The sequence below is a fragment of the Cyprinodon tularosa genome, unplaced genomic scaffold (genome assembly GCF_016077235.1).
Source record: "Cyprinodon tularosa strain WSP-4 unplaced genomic scaffold, ASM1607723v1 ctg293, whole genome shotgun sequence".
NCBI lineage: Eukaryota > Metazoa > Chordata > Actinopteri > Cyprinodontiformes > Cyprinodontidae > Cyprinodon > Cyprinodon tularosa.
The window spans coordinates 266,748-282,749 of NW_024039000.1; the positions used below are offsets into that span (position 1 = coordinate 266,748).

A 16,002-nucleotide genomic window follows, 5' to 3' on the forward strand; every position below is an offset into this window, starting at 1 on the left:
CGATAAATAAGAGTTCATCACGCTAAAGTAAACCCATTATTAAAATTATGCTTAAAAAAAATTCAACGTGATTTTAACCACAACAGTGAAAGAAATGTGAAGCATTTAAAAACATGAGATGCACCTAGATGGATCAAGAAAAAGACAAGCAAATGATCAGTCATAGAAAGACAAATTCAGATACTGGCTCTGGAGAAAAAGACCGATCTCCAAATGAAAGGACATGGATTGAACACTAAAGAAACTAGCAGTTTTAAGGCCGTAGCAGCAATTAGTGTGTGTTTTGAGCAGCGCTGCAGCAATGGGCAGCATTGATCCGTTGAGGCTGTGGCAGGCTGAGATAAGGCTTACCATCCCCAGGGAAAAGCCCTGAGCGGAGGGACAGGAGAGTGGAGGAGTACTAGGAAGAGGATTCTGGTCAAGTAAATGGATGAAGGGTGAAACAAAAGGATAAGAGGGAGTTTGAGCTTGACCCTTTTATCTTGTCTTTTAGTTAACTTCTTTACTCTGTAGTTTAACTTTTTATTACTAAAGTAATCTCTGCGTCTAATTAAAGCCTATAACAGTATTACTAATGAATAGTTGGTGATCAGGATTAAATGTCCTTAAAAATTGTCCTTTTTAAAAAAAGTTTTACAATATGTTTTCATAATAAAATCTATTTTATTCAAATTCAAGATGGCAAAAAGCCAAAACATTGTTCATTTGTTTTGAAATGTCTGAGCCTTTTTTAGTTTTCAACACCTCTCCAGGGGACTTTACTTATCTTCTCCCGAGTTCTGTATGTTTTCTTCTCCTACTTTAGCTCTATGTCAAACAAAGTCCACTGGGCTGCATTTTCAATTATTTTGCCCATATTTAATTCAATTGATAGCAAAAATGTTCACATGCATAGTTAAATCAATGAAGCTGTTTCCATAATAATAATAGATGATATGTTAAAATACCTTCATTTAAATAGGCATCTGCTCTGCATTTGGTAATTGGGCACGTATAACTCTTTCTGAATTAAAAAGAAAAAAAAAAGAAAATACCCAACCTAATGTTTTTTTTTACCTGTTTCGCTTCTCTCCAGGTTTCTCCACACTGTCTTTGGCAGACCAGATGAGTCTACTGCAGAGTGCATGGATGGAGATATTGATTTTGCGTGTTGTGTACCGCTCCCTCTCCTTTGAAGACAAAGTAGGAAGGCCCAGAAAATGTTCTTATCACAAAATATGCAGATTCAAATCTAATTTATCTTGTTGTTTCGTGCTACTTTTTCAGCTGGTTTATGCTGAGGACTACATAATGGATGAAGACCAGTCAAAACTTGCAGGCCTTCTGGATCTGAACAACGCCATTCTTCAGCTGGTCAAGAAATATAAGTCTATGAAGCTGGAGAAGGAAGAATTTGTGACTCTCAAAGCCATCGCTCTGGCTAACTCAGGTTTGAATAAGCTCTCTCTTAACTGTTTTTCTCTCTCCGCACACTTGTGTCTGTCTGCTGAGAGAGAGTAAATCCCAGGAATTGAGTCTATTCCCGTGGGGCTCATTTAGGATGAAACACCGGAGCCTGATTTCAATAGCATGCATACAAACATACAACACTGCTGTGCATGTTTGATGAAGTTCGCTTACATGTAAGGGGCGGCTTGTTTTTGTACTCAGGTTTGCCACTTTAACTGTGACTGCTGCCCACATTTTTTTTGTCATACTCCAACTGTCACAAGTGTGTGCCCACACATATTTAATGCATAGACTCAAGAGGCACAATGCAAACACACACAGGCCTGTTCAATCTGAATTCAACCCCCCAACAATGTGGCAATCCCTTTTTATAATTAGCATAGTCGTCTCTTCAGATGCCTGTTAAATAAAGTAAAATCATTAGGCTCCCGAATATGTCGATAAAGGCCCGTCTCTGATGTGTCCAGCTGCATCGACAGCTGACTGACGAACACGCACTCCCTCACACACACACACCTTCCTCCTCTCATGACCCGTCTTTTGAACTTTGTCTTGGAAGCTGGCCAACTCTTCAGTACTCTTTAATTACAAGGGGGAATCTGTCAATACGATGTGTTTAAATGGAAGAATGTACTGCAGGGGCTTTTAATGGGGGAGGCAGGGCCTTTTTAGTTTCTGTCATCATCTGTGCTCACAAACAAATTAAACATCAACACACAAATATGGTGTCACTAATCTATCTCTCTGATACTGAATGCCTTGAATAGTTATTTTAAATAATTTAGATATAGAGTCTAGATCCTGGTTTTCTTATGCAGAAAATATTGATGTGTTTTTCTTTTTTCTGTAGACTGTGAGGTTGTTTTTTTTCCACCTGCACCACTTTGTGTGCTTATGTTTCCATGCCCTCTCTGTATTTATTTTGGTTTACAAACCTTTGTAATTAATTAATCAATGTATTTTAAAAAATTGATGGGTTTTTCCCAAAAAGGTAGTTGGTGATGAAGATAAGGATCATTGCAGGATTGTGTGTATAACTTCAGTCCAGCTTATTACGTAATATATCACTAAGTCACAAATGTCATCAACAGGGACTTTACTAGACAAGTAGATACAATTAATTTACATAAATATGTAAGCAGATTGCATAATATTAACAAGATTACATCAAGAAACAAATAAAAAAATAGATTTTTGTCTATATGCAAATTGGTAAAAAGTTACCCTCCTGGTACTGTAAGCCTGGCACTGTAAGCCTAGCTTTAATAAGCCCTCCATCTAAACAGGCATGTTGTAACAGTAGGTAGATATTTTAACGGCCATGATAATGAAATTAGAGCAAAGGGCAGTATTCAATAGCTTAGGAAAGCATAGCTCTAATTTGTTCATAATTGATTTCTTTTTTTTTTCATATTGTTAATATGAAGCTCAAGGTTTTAAAGGTTTTGAATGGCATTGTATGCACAGGGTTTTTTCATTTAGGCATTGGGTCTAGGTTTCTGCATTACAAATTTTTACCAAACTGTCTTGTGTTGATTTGGAGCGTCGTCCTTTTTCAATCATGTGATTTACTCTTGCAAAAAATCTGATTATCACCGTGTTGTAACATTCGAAATAGCAAATTCAAATTGAAGAAGTCCTGGAAAATCATCAGCAGCTAAAGTCAAGTAGAACCGTAGCCTGATTGTGATGACAGGCCTCTGCACTCTGCAGGGAGTTATTTAAATTGACATGACTTCCGTCCATTTACAGTAAGAACTTTGTATCTTTACCCAGACTAACTGCACGCCAGCACAACAGAATGCTAGCATTAGCATTTTGAAGGGCATTGACACTAATTAATTCACAGGATGCTAATCGTCTGCATTAATGAAGCCAAGCCTTAAGAAATGTTAGCAAACGTGCCCAACATATAAAGAGAGCTGAACCAGCCACAAGAAGCAGGAAACACCTGTGTGTTGTAGTTTAATGTGTTCATTCATTTGTGTTTTCCCTCATTTATATGTGTGTTAGTGCCATGTTAGCATGTACACTTTAACATGTGCTTGTGCTCATTAACGTCTACTGTTTTACCTGTGGGTGTACAGCAGGTCAGGGCACAGGCAGATGCCATGTCTATCAGCTTAAATCCTTCACTAATATAAAATAATGTGAAACTCATTAAATGTTGATAAAACTCCACCCTGGTGAGCAGCATTAGCTGGACATATGGAAAGACAGTGACTTTAACTTTATATCTTTTTTTTTGTTTTCTAAATGCTTCTATCAATATTACACTTCCCTTTCTGTCTTGTCAACAGAGGCTATGAAAAGTTAATAAATACATTTACTTTATAGTTGCCCTAAAATTATCCAGCAGAAATAAACATTTTCTTTATAGCTTTATATTAAAAGCAAATGAGGAGCATGAATTTACCTCACTCTTTTTTTTGTAAATACATTTATCCATTTAACTGCTAAGAATTAAAATACATAGAAACACAACAGCTGATATCAATCCAGAAATATGATAGACTGAGCTTTCTATTGATTCCTCATAAGTCAGCCCGCTGACTGCTCTCCTCCTGCATACCGATAAATGTATTACCCTCCATAGATTCAGCATTGGGTATCTGATTGTGTTTGTGTGTGTTGATGAGTAAATCTTTGTGTAAATGTTGACTCATTTTGTCTGTCTCAGCTTTATCATTTTTGTTTGTGTCTCCTGGTTTTTAATGTATGTAACCAGTTTCCTTTAGTTTATTCTCCTCTAGGAATAAGTGACAGCTTTGAGGGTGTTTGAATTTGATGAATAACAATCTTTAATTAGATTAGAATGTTTTTTTTTTCTTTATATTATTGTATGTGCACCAATGGACATGAAAAACATTGTAATATGTGAAGGAAGGTGCATGTGGTAAAAGCGCAGTCTAGGTGGTCATTGATAGCTGCCTTGTGATTATTATTTAACATGCATGTAATCATTGATCGATGACATCGATCGTAGTTTGGGAGTTGAAGGCCAGCCCACATTAGGACCTGGCCTCTGAGGGGCAATAAGGAGTATTATTACTGAGAGAGATTCTCGTGCTTTACTGCTGCAAGCAGAAACACGGCAGAAACAGTCCAAGTCAAGGAGAGACTACAGGTGTGTGTAGCTACATATGGCTACATATTGCACACACACACACTCTGAAACTATGTTTGATATTATTATCTCAATTTTTTCAAGAATCTCTCCTCTTTGTCTTCCCACTCATCTTTTCACCTGTCCATTCATCACACCCACAGATGCACCTTTCAGAGACATTGAGAAAAATGTCTGGATTTATGTGGTAGTAAAACTACAACAAGTAAAAAAGAAGAAGTACAAATGTTACTTTTAAAGCTAAAAAAGGGTCACTGTTAATATTTGTTCCTATGCAACAAAAAATATGCCTTTTGAATAAATGTATCAATGTTAACTAATCTATTAGACAAATATATCTACTTCAGTTTCGCCATATGTCTGCAAACATTAAAACAGATAAACCATGTTTAGTATTCATATGTATTAGTTTTTTTTAAATCCAAAATCTCAGGATTTCAGATTAAATATTTCGATCTTTTCTTTCTGGTAAACACACTTAATGACACATCGGACAGAGCAGATTTGTTTTTTAAGACAATCAAATTTTCTGCCATTTTACAGTTTGAAGCTTTTAATTTGATTCCAGTGGCAACTTCCACAAATTAACCGTGCATATGAAGACTTTCCTAGCCCCCACCTATTGATGCACACTGGTGTTCAGCTGGCTGAAGAAAGGCTACTACACGATTTACACACTTGCAAATTTTTTTTTTCCTTTTCTTTAGTAAAAGTCAATGAAACCAGGAAGTTATATTACATTTACTCAAACTCCCAGTTAAGCATAGCTCAGTCAAAGACTTGTATCTTGCCTCTGAACAGGTCATCAACTTTGTGGGAAATTTGACCAATTGATGGTTTATTCTGTGCTTGTTTTTTTAGAATTGTATGTCATTCGTCACATTTTAACCGATATTTTAAATATCTTTTTAAACAATTTTTATTCATCAAGCAAAAAACAAAAATCTATTCTCTTTTGATGATTGAACCATAAAAAAACATAAATCGCTCATAAATTGTTCATAAATCGTGTCAATGGAAAAGATTCCAGACATAGAGCATCAAACATTAAAAGAATACAATTTCATCATTTCACATTTACCAAGAGACATTACTTTACCACGCAACTTTTGCTACATATTCTGTGAAATGATAATACCATGTGTCTCAATTTAGATATGGTTTATAATTTTTATAATCAAACATGGTGGTTGGTAGCAAAATTATGGTTTCTGGCAATATTTAGAACTCTAGGAGTTGAAAAATAGCTGTAATAAAAAAAAATAATAATAATTCTTGTCTCTCTAGAAAATTCTGAGGGAAAATGTTTCACTAGAAAGGAACAGGTCCAAGTATTAATCCCTGTGGAAATGAATAAAGTCAAATGGTCAAAATTCTACAACACCGTGTAAAACACTCAATGCAATGCTTCTTAGCATAAATATTTAATGGTAGCTGTTCTAAACAATGGTGAAACAAAGGGGTAATTGGCTTCTTACATGGGCCCAGGGTACTTTAGATAGTGTTTTAATAAATTAAGTAATTTCAAAACACTATCTTGGATTTAAGAACAGCATCTTTTTCTGAATTGAAATAATTTTGTACTGAACCATCTATGTATAAGAAGAAGAAAAAAAACGTTCTTAATTTCCATAAGCATTGCATGCATATTCTCCTATGAAGTGACAATGTGTTTTCTTTCGAAATATGTTCTGAAGTTGTGTGTCCTCTCTGTTCAGACTCCATGCATATTGAGGATGTAGATGCAGTAACGAAGCTCCAAGATGTTCTTCATGAGGCCCTGCAGGACTATGAGGCCTCCCAGCACCAGGAGGATCCCCGCCGGGCTGGCAAATTGCTTATGACTCTCCCCTTACTCCGTCAGACCTCAACAAAGGCTGTACAGCATTTCTACAGTATCAAGCAGGATGGGAAGGTCCCAATGCACAAACTGTTCTTGGAGCTGCTGGAAGCAAAGGTCTGAGTGCTGGAACTGGATGGAGTGACAAATAGACATCAGTCTGACCAATGTGAGCTTCAAGTTAAACTTTGATCAACAACTTTGAATGACCTCTTGTTCTTTTACATGCAGATACTCTTATATTGCATACGCAGAAATACAAACACACACAAAGAAAAATTCTTAAAGATTTTGGCTGACACCCCCCCTACAGAATCAATCAAACCTATATCCCAGAATGCTAAAGCACTAGTTGATGACTGAACAGCATTCAATGGAATCTGTTTGGATGGAGACAGGGACTGAAGTACTCAAACCCTACCCCATAACCAATGAAAGACTCGTCAGAACAGGCACTTATTAAGATCTATCAAACAATTCCCAACAGAAATCAGTTTTGTGACAGAACTTTTATGTATCGAGTTGAAATGTGAATCCAAAATAATTGAGGACATATTACAGACAATAAAACACTCCATATTAGCTCTGGAAAACTCTGACTGTACCTACTTTTTCGTTCCCTACTCCTTTTTCATTTAAAATTTTGTTGTTTTTTTATTTCAAGGACAACTGAGTGGGAAAAAATCAACACTTACTGAGATTTTGTTGTAAGTGCAAATGTACAGATTAATTTGGATGGATGAACTGAAAGAGGAGAAGAGGAAATTTCCCCTGCCAAAGAATGGAACCACCCATTCAGAGGATGCCAGCAAGCTTTACAGTCATATTACCCCACTGTTCTGGTTTTAGGTGCATTCCAGTCCTGGTCCTGATGTATACTTGTTGCTGGGACCTTGGATGGAAACAACCATTGTAACAATCAGCTCCATTTTTTCAGTAACACTTGAAAAGTTGCTGCTGTTTTGTGCAGATGATTGATTCTGGTCAACCAAAAATCTCAGCTGTGTTTGTGTTGTTAAGAATCTGAAAGTTATATTAAAAAGGGCAGGTGTTGTTCTGCAAAACTACATTTAATTCTAAACACTTAAATGTTATGATCAACTTTGCAAATCAAAGCTGTCTTCCTAAAATATATTTTGAACAGTTGACTTTTTCTTTGGTTATATAGTGTGTCATTCACTCCTCTTATGTTTGGACATTTGTTTGAGATATTTTTACCTGATTAACAGCCAGGAATTGAGCTCTCCACATACAAAGCTTGCACCAGTTTCACTCTCTCAGTTAAAAATGGTCTGGCCCAAGATTACCTTCCACACTCCAAAGTCTCACCTCAGCAGAACTCTCCTCACCCTAAAGTGTTCACAACTCCTATCTACTTTCTTGCAGCAGTGCAGACAGATTTTTGTGACTCACTCAGGAATTGTAGCATAAGATTCAGTCAATGAACAAAATACAAAAATCAGAAGGAAACGTTTGCCTAATTAACTAACCTTAAGACAACTGTTGTTGCTTTGAAATTCTTTTCATTAATTTCACTTAAGAATCATAATAACGATACAAATTTAGGTGTTGTAAATATTATCTTCATGTATATGACATATAAACCAGCTTTGGTTTATTTTAAAATTGTCTTCTTATAACTGAATAAGTCAATGTCTTTTCATTCCATGAGCCTAACCACTTTCAACATATTCACATATATATAACAAATATCACAAGTAATACTCTATAAACAAATCATTTTCTCTTAAAACACTAAGCAATAATGGTTTTTAATGTAAGGATTTGGGTAGTTGGAAAGAGCCCACAGTATTAACTTATTGTGCCAGTCTGAACTTTGGGAAAGAATATGTTAAAAAATTGCTGCTTCTCTTTATCTCTGTATAACTTATTAGCTGTTTGGAGAAACTCAACCCTAAATTTGATGCAGACTGTTATTTGTAAGCTAGATCAACCAGGATATCCTGGGCAAGATGCTGGATTTGGTTTTCGATTCTACCAGTTTAATGTTGGTGCATGCACTATTCTTTGAATCTTTTTGGATAGATGTCACGAGATTTAGGCAACAAAGTTTCTTTGAAACTAACAAATAAAACATCAGTCTAAATTTTCAACATTAGTAGAAATTATTTGGAATCAGCCAAGAAAGTGCATTAAATTAAAGTTTGCTTGTTGAAGTATTGGTGCTAGCAAAAAAGAAACATCAGTTGGATTGTGTCATATTCATGTCCACATCCTATTCACTCGCTGTCATAGACTAACAGCATGGGGGTGGGGTGGGGAGGATTAATCCCTTAAATAGTTGTTTTGCATAAAACTTCAACTTTATCCTTTAAGTTGCTGCTAAATCCTGTTTTGGTAACAATTAAAATCTAAATTGAGGCATAGTTACGTGATGGTTATTGATATTTATATACATTTACCTGTGGAATTTGAACATTAAGTGAAACTGCTTAACAAGGTCACAAATACGACGACATAAAAACCTTGAGACCCTTTTTTACGTTGGAAAGTAGATTTACTTGGATTGAATTAAAATCTGTGCTAGCTAGCTTCATTCTTGTAAAGAAAAGTGTATTACTATACTAAAATTCAGTATAAATGCAAATAAACTGAAAGGTATAGATGGTTAAAAATAATAGGCCTATAGACAAAAGGGAATCGGGAGAGTTTATCAAATGCGTTTTTACTAATATTCATTGACGTGCCTCCTGTCTGGCTAACCTAATTAGCTTGTGGCTCATCCTTTAAATCTGCCTCATAACTTGTGTATAACCTGGACTGTTAAGGCCTTTTAGAATAGTGATTTAAGATGTTTTTTTATCTAACTAAGCTATACTGTAGCTTTTGATGGTTTAAAATGAGGAATACATTTTTACGACAGCATTTTGTTTACTATATATAATATTTTCTTTTTATCTAAATTCACTGTTTCTCTTGAAGAAAGTATTTGAGTAGCAAGGGCAAAAACTGTTTGGTTTTATTATAAACTCATAAAAGAAGGTATCCTATTTCAGATCGGGAACAAGATGCATATCGCGTGGTTAACTAATCACAGCTTTAATGGGAAGACAGTTGCCATTTCCTTAGGATTATTTTGTTTTGCTTTTACTGTATGTAATTTCTAAAGCCAAATAAGAATGCCAAAATATTTATTGTAGATGACACTGTAATCTTCTGTAAAATGGCAACATTTCACAGCTGAGAAGTGCAGCAGTTTGTGTAGCTCACCTCTAACAACATGTCCTGTATCCATGATCAGTATTTTTAGTAAGGGGGATTTCCTTAACCTTCTTAAACTTGCTGTATATTGTAAATTATGCAGATAATAATTCTAGCATTACACATTTTATTGTTAAAAAATGAAGAAAAACTGTGGAAAAAAAATGTAGTTCAGCTTCTGTGTTTCATGTTTGCTGTTTTTCCTGTCAAGAAAAAGAGCTCTGTCTTTTATTTATTTAGTTTTAATTTGTAAGTTGTCTCTAATTTTTCTTTCCTCATGTGTTGAGAGTCTTCTTAAGACGTTGCTGTGTAATTTATCTTGTGGTGATTTGTGCTGTGTGCTTCTTCTTTAGACAACAGCGCAGAGTAGAGGCCATGTTGTTTGTCTTTTTGTCCTATCAATCCTTTGGGGTCTGGGCACTGGAGTTTCTCATAATGAAACAAACATGACATAAGGCTTTTTAACTAGGTTACCAGGATCAAATTACAGCATTCATCTCTACCAAACTACGAATAATTTAATATCATGTATCTAAATGAAGAAACACATTAACAAATATAAAAAAAAAAAAAAGAAAAATTTTTGTAACACTCCTGTAGAATATACTGCATATGTTTAGGAAAATTAAGCTGAAATTAAAGGACATTGGAGTAATTAATAGGTAAAACTTTTTTTTTTTTTACAAACACTGTACATAACTGCCCTATGTAAAGCTCAGCTCAGTCATTATTTTTGCCCTTTCAGATGAAAAAAGTAACAAAAACCAACAAAAAAAAACTGGAGAATTTTGTTTTTCCTAATGAAGAAATCTTACTACTTCCCCAGACATCCATGGCATTGTGGAGACATGGTATAGCCCAAATTTAAACAGCAAAGGCACATGTTTAAAATCACACCATTACCACTGTTATATCATGTGTTGTTTTAAGACAGTGAAATTTGCTAAACATAGACAAAAGACTTGTAATTAAAGTTCTATGGTACAAAAGTTGATTTCCCTGATTTGTTTGTAAGTTTTAATATTCTTGACCACTGTCCCCTTGTCAGGAAAATTGTGTTAAATGCAGTCCACTGTACATTATTCCACACAGAGTATGGAGATATCTCTTCTGACTATTGTTTTTTTTTATTATTTGTCAATTGTCTTAAGCAGCCCTTTGAACTCCTGACCTGTTCAACATGCCGAAGGGTGTTAAATAGGTGATAAAGGCTGAACAGAATCTATGTGCTTGTACCTGGAAATGGTTTACACTGGTGACCCTTATTATGGCAAATTAAGATAACTTGATCAAACCGAAAGCCACAATTTGTGGAGTTTAATATTTTACCTTATGCACTTTTTTCTTGTTAGGATTATTCTCAAAACAATGTATGACAACTTTTCTAAAGTAACAAATTTTTTTGTGTTGCATTGTAAAGCCAAACAGTGATATGTATTTTATTATTAGGTTTCTGAATTTAGATGTAATCTACATGAATTACCAACACCAAAACTGGTATTTCCACAAAGAGCAGTGGAAGATGAACTATCTAGGTTTTTTGTTGGCCTGGTTATACCAAGATTTTGACTAGTTTGCACTGTGGGAAACATCTTGTTCCTCTAATTGGATGCTTAGACAAATTAACCACCAATACCTTAATATTTTAGAAGGGTTACCCTTAAGCAAGGGGGAAACTAATTGACCCATATTGGCAAATCACAATTCATTATTGATATCTTAAAATCTACAAAGACCAAAATTTTGTAATCTATAGCTCTGCAGTATTTGTCATTTAGATATATTTAATCCCAAGAAATGTAACTGCCACTTGTGCTACAACATATTTCCAGTCTGAATTAGCAAAAGTGAGAACATTTAAGGGAGAGAGAAACTTTGGGGAAAATAGTTGATTTTCAAGCATGCAAGGCACTTGAATGGAGGAGAAAAATTCCTGATAAAGACCTTCTACTATTACTGAGAACATGTTTGTAGATTTTAGATGTGTTTCACATCAATAAATAGAAGGGGGGAAAAGAAGACCAATAACCTGTATATTTTTTGTGACGTGTATCATACGATTGTGCTCCAACAATAATGTCCATTTGTGTAAATGTATTTATTTCACATTGTATATATTGTTCATTGCAAAAAGAGAGACCTATGATTCTGTAACTTAAACTATTATGGGTTTAAACATTACATGTGTTACTCCAAACTATGCCTTTCAGGATTATTATTGTAGAGCAATATCAATTAAAACCAGGCTTCCAGTTTTGAAAATCAGCCTCATGTGTCAGATTTCTTTTCTCTGAAACCATTTATCCTCTGGAGCAAAGCAGAAAAAAATATGTGTTTTGTAAAGAAAAAGTATGTTTTGGGGCAAACTCTTGATAGAGATCTTTCACGCACTTCACTTGTACTTTGCTCCTATTGGTGACAAACCCGCTATGCATTCTATGCATTCTACATAACCAGGTTTAAAGTCTGCATACTCTTAAAAAAAAGAAACTGTCAGAACCAATTTCTCATGGAAGTTTGGATCACTAACTCCAATAATACCTTAGCCATCTCATGTCAGAGTGCACCTAGTGCCTTTGGGTAGGAGAGAGAACTGTAGCTGTTGTCACAGGCTTTAAGCCAAGCGGTGGCACAGGGTACCAGGCCTTCAAGTTGGTGTGCTGGTTAGTACCCATCTCAGGGACACTATCATTCTACAGGGGGACTTCAGTGCCCATGTCAGAAAAGACAGTGATAGCTGAAGGAGAGTGATCGTGAAGACCCTAGGCTCAAGGTGGTAGTTTATTACTGTAGTTTGATGCAAGTCAAGGATTAGCCACAATGAATATCATGTTTAAGTATAAGGGTTGCACTTGACACCAGAACACCCTAGGCAAGACATCTGTAATCGATTTTGTAACCACATCTACTGACATTTAGCTGCATGTCATGGACACTTGGACACTCGAGTAAACAATGGGGTCAGTTCATCACGTGGTGGCGAATTAGATAAGCTTGAAGAGGACAGATTTGGAAGGCCAGAGAAAGTAGTGAGGGTCTGCTGGGAATGTCTGGTGGAGCCCTCGGTCATGTACATATGCATGTATTCAGCTCGCAGCTCTAGGAGCACTCTTCTCAGAATCCAGGGGTGGTTGGGGTCATGGAGTCTGAGTGGACCATGTTGTATGCCTCTATTGTCAATATGACCCCCCTAATAGTTGCTGTGAAGCTAAAGGAGTCCTACCAAACCTGGTAGGCTTCTGGGGGTCCATGAGGGAGCAAACGGCAACTATGATGCCGACTGACCCACTGCCCAGGTGGTTGCACAGGCAAAAACTCTGGCCTGGGATGAGTTCAAAGATATCCTGAAGAAAGTTGGCTTCAAAGTGACTGTCCAGCACCTCTGGAGGTGGAAGGAGTGCTTCACAAACAGTGAATATAGTATGAATTAACAGGTGCTGATTATGACTGAAGACATTGTTAGGCTGTTAAAGAACTACTTTAAGGATCTCCTCAAACTGGTTGTCATGGCTTCCTAGTAGAGGCAGGGACTGAATGCTCAGAGACAGACTTGTTCACCATCCAGAGCCAAAGTCACGGAAGTTATTTAAAAACTTCATAGTGGCAAGGCTTCGAGAGTGGATTAGATCTGCTCTGAGTACATATGGTGTCTGAATGTTGTCAGGCTGTTGTGGTTTAAACATTGTATGCCAGTGCCCCTGGACTGGCAGACCGGAGTGGTTTTACCCCTTCACATAAAGGAGGGTTTGTGTTCCAACTCCAGCCAGAGTGTAGAGTCTCTGGTTAATTGTTAAACATTGGCTTCAGAAGGAGCATTGTAGTTTCCATCCCGTCCATGGAATATTAGACCAGTTCTACACTGTGAAGGGTGCTTGAGGGTTAATGGGAGTTTTCCTAGTGGGTCCACATGTGCTTTGAGGACTTAAAAAAGTAGTTCAACAGTGTCCCTCATGGTGCCTTTTGAAGGGCACTCCAGGGAATATGGAATCAGTGGCACTTCACGAGGGGCCATCTGGCATCTGTACAAATTGAACAGGATTAGGTCTGACCCGTTTCTGGTGCATATTGTATTCTGGCATGGTTGTAGTCTGGTTTGGGGAACAGCAGATTTCTTAAATTTTGGGGGAGGACCTGATTCTGCTGGCCATTTCCTGCCGAGACTTGAAAACCGCTGGGCCAGTTTGTAGCCAAGTATAAAGCAGCTGAGGGAAAGATCAGCTCTTCTGAGTCCATGGGGGAGGTCAACAGATGGCTCGGTGCAGCTCCAGTGGTGATGTGGACGTTGCACTGGTTTGTTGTGGTGAAGACAGAGCTGAGAGAAAGACAAGGCTCTCAAATTTTCAGTCTGTATACATTCTTATACACATCTATGGCCATGGAATCTGGGCCATAGAAAGATCCCAAGTAAAAGCAGCTGAAATAAACTTTCCCTGCAGGGTGGCTATAACTCCCTTAGAGATAGGATGAGGAGCTTGGCTACCCACTGGGATAAGGTTGAGGGGATGGCCAAAGGCACACTGGTGGGACTATGTCTCTCTACTGGTCCTGGAATGCCTCAGACTTTCCTAGAGGAGCGAGAGGAAGTGGGTAAAGGAAAGTCTGGACATCTCTGCTGAGACTGGCCCCTGGACCCAGTCCAAGGTAAGTGGAAGATAATGAATATGAAAACTTACCTACATATGTTTAAAAACATTATGATTTTTATTTGGGTTCATAACTGTCATGGTTTATGGTAAGCATCTAAACCAAATGCATGAACACTCAGAACTCAGTTGAAGGTTTTAAGGTTTATTTAACAATAAAAATGTTATTGCAAGGGTAGATCTCTGATCCTGGGAGAGAAAAGAACCCGACGGACAGGATCCCAAAACACCGAAGGTGGAGAGATGAGTTCATGAAACTGGATTAAGTGACAAGTTTGCAAATGAGTGATTACTGAGTAGTGGATGGAGGTCTGCCAGGAAAGAATAAGTGGCAGGGGCAGGGTGAAGGGGTGGCCACTCCTAGCGGATGAGATGTTCTTGTTTGGACATAATTCAACTCCTTCAGAAAAAATCTGTTTATCTCTAAAACATATCTCTGCTACTAGACAGAGCAGCAGTGATGATTTTACATGGAAGGTCTGAACTAAATTAACATTTCATATATTTGTGTTTTGATCCAAAATTATGCTAGAGATAAAGAACAATGAATATTTAGAGAAGCCAGCATAGATGTGTCATTATGTGCATGTATCCATTTAGCAGTTTCATAAGATTCTACTCTCTCTTCAGCGATTTATTTGAAAAAGATAGATTTTGTGTTTATTTCTCTATTGGTACAGTGTGATAAATATAGATTGACCCTGAACCGGTTTTTGGCTCCCATTAGTTTGCAATCCCATCTCAGTCCACATTGGTTTCTGCCTGGCCACCCAGTGGCTCTGCCACTAGTCCGTGGGATCTGAGGTTGATGCAAAGTTGACATTCCAGGTGTAGACCTGAGCCTCTGGAATTGTGCTAAGACCTGCGAATTGTATCCGCAGAGTGTGCTGGAGAGTAGACAAAATTAAGGAAGTTGTGGTGGAGAAAGTTGGAGATGCAAATACCAGAGTTTTGCAAGACGTGGAGACAGCCAAGAAGCAAAGAAGCAAAGTGGCAAGGGATACAGAATATGATATGAAGACAACCTGAAAGGAGTGAAAAAATAAGGTGAGTCAAGGGTTTCTTTAAAGGAGATTATAAAAGAATAGGGGTCGCACTGGGCTTGGAGTTACCATTATAGGAACTGAAGGACTGGCAGCATGCTCCTTTTTAACTCCATTGATGATGCAGGATTGATTGCGGGTGTGCATCAGCAGACCTGGAACCTTTCAAACCACCATGATCCATTAGGCCCCCTGATGGAGAACTAACAAACCAGGTAAACTGACATTGCCAACAATAACATAATATTTTTCTTAATCTTATTCTCTTATTTGAGACTATATTGTTAAATGGCTTCCTTGCCCTCATACCCTGTCCTTTCTTTCTCAATACCCAGCAACGGTAAATGGAATGCAGAGGGCAGATATTTAATGTAGCATATAATCATCAAGGGTTTTAAGAAGCTTTTTCCCTAACGGGGGGAGCCCTGACCTGCAGGCAAATATTTTTCAACCAGATGACATAAGAAGGTATAAGTGAAGCGAATCATTTTTATAGCCTTCTTGCACAATTACCTATTACTCTTTAAGTTAAGTTGCTGCTTGCACACTCAGCCCCTCTACACAGATGTTTTATTTTACTTGGTTGCCTTTTGGAGTACATTTTTTTTTATTTTTGATTGATTATTATGATATAATAAAAGCTACTTGGGCATTTTAGCTGCTAGAGGGCTCTTATTG

The 16,002-nt window shown here is 37.1% G+C and overlaps 1 protein-coding gene across 6 annotated transcripts in view; it reads left to right on the forward strand.

The window, feature by feature from the left end:
• The window catches only part of esrrga (estrogen-related receptor gamma a), a 72,182-nt gene extending 60,282 nt beyond the window's left edge, over nucleotides 1-11,900 (forward strand). For 4 of the 6 annotated variants that reach the window (XM_038291083.1, XM_038291080.1, XM_038291082.1 and 1 more), the window contains exons 7-9: nucleotides 1,076-1,182; nucleotides 1,267-1,429; nucleotides 6,295-6,539. In XM_038291083.1, coding sequence (XP_038147011.1) covers nucleotides 1,076-1,182; nucleotides 1,267-1,429; nucleotides 6,295-6,539 — 515 coding nt within the window. Of the gene's footprint in view, nucleotides 1-1,075; nucleotides 1,183-1,266; nucleotides 1,430-6,294 lie in introns of all 6 variants that reach the window. The other 2 variants (XM_038291086.1, XM_038291085.1) reach the window with 1 other exon arrangement.
• The last annotated feature ends 4,102 nt before the right edge of the window (nucleotides 11,901-16,002 follow it).